The 4,248-nt window shown below is 30.2% G+C and overlaps 1 protein-coding gene across 1 annotated transcript; it reads right to left on the reverse strand.

Annotated features, from left to right (window-relative positions):
- Window positions 1-2,553: 2,553 nt before the first annotated feature.
- Window positions 2,554-3,724, reverse strand: LOC106691817 (transcription factor Jun-like). Its single transcript, XM_014437708.3, has one exon. It carries the CDS (start codon window positions 3,566-3,568, stop codon window positions 2,960-2,962), a length of 609 nt encoding a protein of 202 aa, XP_014293194.1. The 5' UTR covers window positions 3,569-3,724; the 3' UTR covers window positions 2,554-2,959.
- Window positions 3,725-4,248: the final 524 nt, after the last annotated feature.

Below are 4,248 nucleotides of genomic sequence, written 5' to 3' on the forward strand. Positions count from 1 at the left end.
TTAATAAATGAAAGTTAGTGACAATCAATGTAAAATAAAAATGAATAGAAAGAAGAATGCAGAATTGAGATATAAATAAAAGCAGGCGTTATACATACAAAATAATTAGATATAGATATTTTTGTAACTGTCATAACATAAGGTAATAAAATAATCATGAAACAGAAGTATGTAGATGACTCACGGCAACTGGTGGCTGGTCATTAATAATTTTATTTTTTTATTTTATACCAGATCGGCCTGGTGGGCCATACATGGTTGATATAACCGGCCAACTGGTGAAATGTGAAATAAAATCTTTGGCCTAGGATAAAAATTAAATTAAGTTTCATCCGGTACCGTCGATGAGTTTCTAGGCCCAAATAAAAAAGTTCAAATAAGAGAGTCCAAAACAGTAAGCAAGGGTGGAATTATTTCAGATGGGCCGATTATATGCACTTAATACACAACTTCATAATATAGTTATTCCTTGAGTATATACATTCTATATTTACATTATGCATTATTAAAAGGTCATTGCAAATGAACTGTACATAGATGTTTTGCTATCTAAATCTCATACCTAAGTACGAATTTTAGAATTAGAAATAGAGACTTAACTAGGCATTTAGAGACACCGGAGCAAGGACGCATATAGGGCAGAACTCTACCCCATGTAGTACAAGAGCCGGGAAGAAAAAAAGGCAGTTATCTCACCCCAATTTTTGATTACTTCAATAAAAACTATATTTAATTACTAGTAAAAATTGATGAGTCTGCCAAGTATAGGTAGGGGGAATAAAAAATGGGGGCTGTTTAAAAACCTTAAAAAACACTAATTTTTCATTCGGAGCTCTATATCTTAAAAATTACCAACAATACTAGAAAATCTAAGAGAACATTGTTTAAAGAAGAGTAAATTTTCTGAAATATTAGCCATAGTAGGGCTATTTACGTCTAATAGTTCTCGAGATATAGCTTTTTAAAAAGCAAAATTTCTTAAAAATCTACTGAAAAATTAGTAGTTAGTGAATTTATTTTGAGAAATCTATATCTCAGGAACTATGAGACGTCAATTAGCACTCAAATTAAAGCTAGTATAATGGACTATATAGAAGTTTAAGGAATAGTAGTTTTCATGATATATGCTAAAATAAATTGATTTATAGTTGTTCGGACAATAAATTTGATTTATGAAAAACATCATTTCAGAAACCATTTGACGTACAGATGTCTACCAGCGCTCAAGTTAAAGCTAGTTAAATTTACTATAAAATAATTGATAATGTTTATCTTTGTAGGACTAGTATAATTTATGATATTTGATAAAATAAACTAAAAAAATTTTAATTTCTTGTTGTTCGTATAAAATGTTGGATTTTTGAAAAAATGTATCTTTAGATCCATAAGACGCATATACGTTTGCCAACACTCTAAATAAAGGAAATTTAACTTGCTATAAAGTAGTTTATGATACTTATCTTCGTGGGGGTAGTAGTTTTTATGATATTCACATATGAATATAAATTTGCCAAATAAAAATTTGTCCGAACAACTATAAATCAATTTATATTAGCAAATTTCATGAAAATTATTACTCCTATGTATATAAACATCATAAACTACTTTATAACTCATTAAACTAGCTTTAATTTGAGTGCTAATAGACATCTGTACGTCAAATGGTTTTTGAGATTAATAATAATAGATTTTTCAAAATAAATTCACTAACTACTGATCTTTCAGTACGTCCCATACAACATTTTTATGAAATGTTGCTTTTTAAAAAGCTATATCTCGAGAACTATTTAACGTAAATAACTCTTATAGGGGTCATATTTTAGCAAATTTGTTCATCTTTAAATGGCGTTCTCTGAGGTTTTTTGTGTTGTTCCTACTTTTTAAGATATAGAGTTCCGAATGAAAAATTAAATTTTTTATCGCTTTCAAACAGCCACCATTTTTTATTCCCCCTACCTATACTTGGCAGACTCATCAGTTTTGACTAGTAATTATACTTAGTTTTCATCAAAGTAATCAAAAATTGGGGTGAGAAAACTGCCTTTTTTCTACTCTTGGACTTTTGTTCTAATGGCTACAGTGATCTCTAGGACATTTTATTTGATTGTGATCGGCCTGCTATAATTGTTAATTTTTTAAGTTTTAAAATATCAATTTAAGTATTATGCTGTCTATTTGTGTTGATAAACTAAACTTTTTTGAAAAGCTTGATATAAAGACGGCTCTGATATCGAACCACCCAGACAAGTTATTAGATTTATTTTTTTAGCGTCTTCTTGTATATCATGCAAAATATTCTTTTTGGTGATTCCTGATCCAAATTGGCTTGGTGATAGCAAGCCAAATATATAATCCTTTCTATATTATATTCTACTATTAAAACAAATGAAATTAAATTTTTAATGTCCCAAAAGGAACAAAAAAAAATTGTTATAAAGAAGACAATGGTGTAAAATGAAAACAAAAATTTATAAAATTTATAAAATGAATTTATTTAACAAATAGAAAATTATTATATTTTTTAAAAAAAATTAAAGATTGTAATTTCTGTTCATAATTTATTACTTAATAAAAACTATTTACATTTACAAACTATTCTCGTTCACTTAAATATTTTAGGCTTAATTATTTTATACAATTTAGTCTATATACATTAATATCATGGTGTCTATTTATGAGTTACATTAAATATGCAAATATTCTGCATAATTTTAGTAATAATGAAATTTTAACTTCATAATCCTAAATCAAATTTTAACAAATATCCGAGAATGCAGTCTACCTAGTAGTCATGTTGCCAATATGCCAAATTCAGATCTAAATTTAACTAAGATATCGCTTTGTTGATAGAGGAAGGCATAAATCTATTCCATTAACTACTTACTCCGTTTATCTTGATCACTCATACTGGATATATATATATAATAGGATTAGATCACGATTGGTAACTGCTAGACTATTAGTCCACTATTGGATCACATTGTGGACACCTCCTCTGGCGACATATTGCCCTCAAGTAAGCTGCTTCTTCTTCTAATCTTTTAATGTTGTCCATTATCCTCGAGTTCTCTGACTGCAGTGACCTAACCTGTCCTTCTAATTGGGCTATCTTCTCCATCTTTTTTCTCCTACACCTGTGGGCCGCTTCTCTATTTTTCATTCTCCGCCTTTCCAACTTCAGTTTTTCTTCGTACTCTCTATCAGTCAATTCCTTGTCAGAAGTAGGCTCTGAGGAAGGTTCTTTCTTGACGAGCGTTCCTAAGTCTTCAAGTTCTGTAGGAAGTTCGTACTCAACTGAAGATGATATGTAAGGGTCGGCTAAATAACCATTGGAAATGTAAGGTAACGATATCTCTGGGCTTGCCATAATATCGTTCTTCTTAACATCATGATCGGACCAATCCTCTAATTGCGTGTTTTTTCCAAACGTGGCAATCCTCTCGTGGAAGTTTACTTCTTTCATAAAATCCGGGGTTGTGAGAACAGCTAACATAGGGTTATTCTGATAAATACTTGCTGGGTCACACCTCATTTCATCTAAATCCAGCCTAAGTTGGCTCCTGGACATATTTAATTACTGCTGTAGTTATCTTCTAGTCACAATACACTAATAGCAACGGAATATAACATCCAACTTCCACTCTCTATATGAAATGGAAACGTTCTCGTTAGAGATACGACACTGAACTAATGAGTAATTGGAGGTCCCGCCTCATTTGAAGCGTTATCGCTTGATATCGTAACCGTTTTCCTTATCGTAAGTGTTTTCTGCACTTGTTTTTTGAGATAAAAGTCGATTTACCTGGAAGGACATGTTATCTTTAGAAGTTATCAGCCTGTGAGTCACACGCTCAAAAATATTACAGAAATGTTGAGATGATTCATCTCATTTTTTTACGATTACATTCATTCCGATGTCATTAATCACCAACTACGTTTGTCGGGAGTTCCCTCTAGACAGTTGGACTTATTTTTAAATCATTCAAATGGCATCTTTTTTCTATGAAAAAAAAACCTATAATGTAGGTTTTGATATACCTATACACATACCAAGAGTGAAATAAAATATATATATATATGTAACAGTAATAATATATAAGTTATATTTCGCCAAATCTATATTCTGTTATAAAATTAACAGTTTTATCCACAATTTGAATTTTTTGTTTTAGGGTAAGCATGGTTAGAAGAAATTTTAATGCGTAGTAATTAGTGAATAATATTCAAATTGCAACTATTATATATATA

This window comes from Halyomorpha halys, unplaced genomic scaffold (genome assembly GCF_000696795.3).
Source record: "Halyomorpha halys isolate HHAL.00 unplaced genomic scaffold, Hhal_1.1 Scaffold3373.1, whole genome shotgun sequence".
In the NCBI taxonomy this organism is placed as follows: Eukaryota; Metazoa; Arthropoda; class Insecta; order Hemiptera; family Pentatomidae; genus Halyomorpha; species Halyomorpha halys.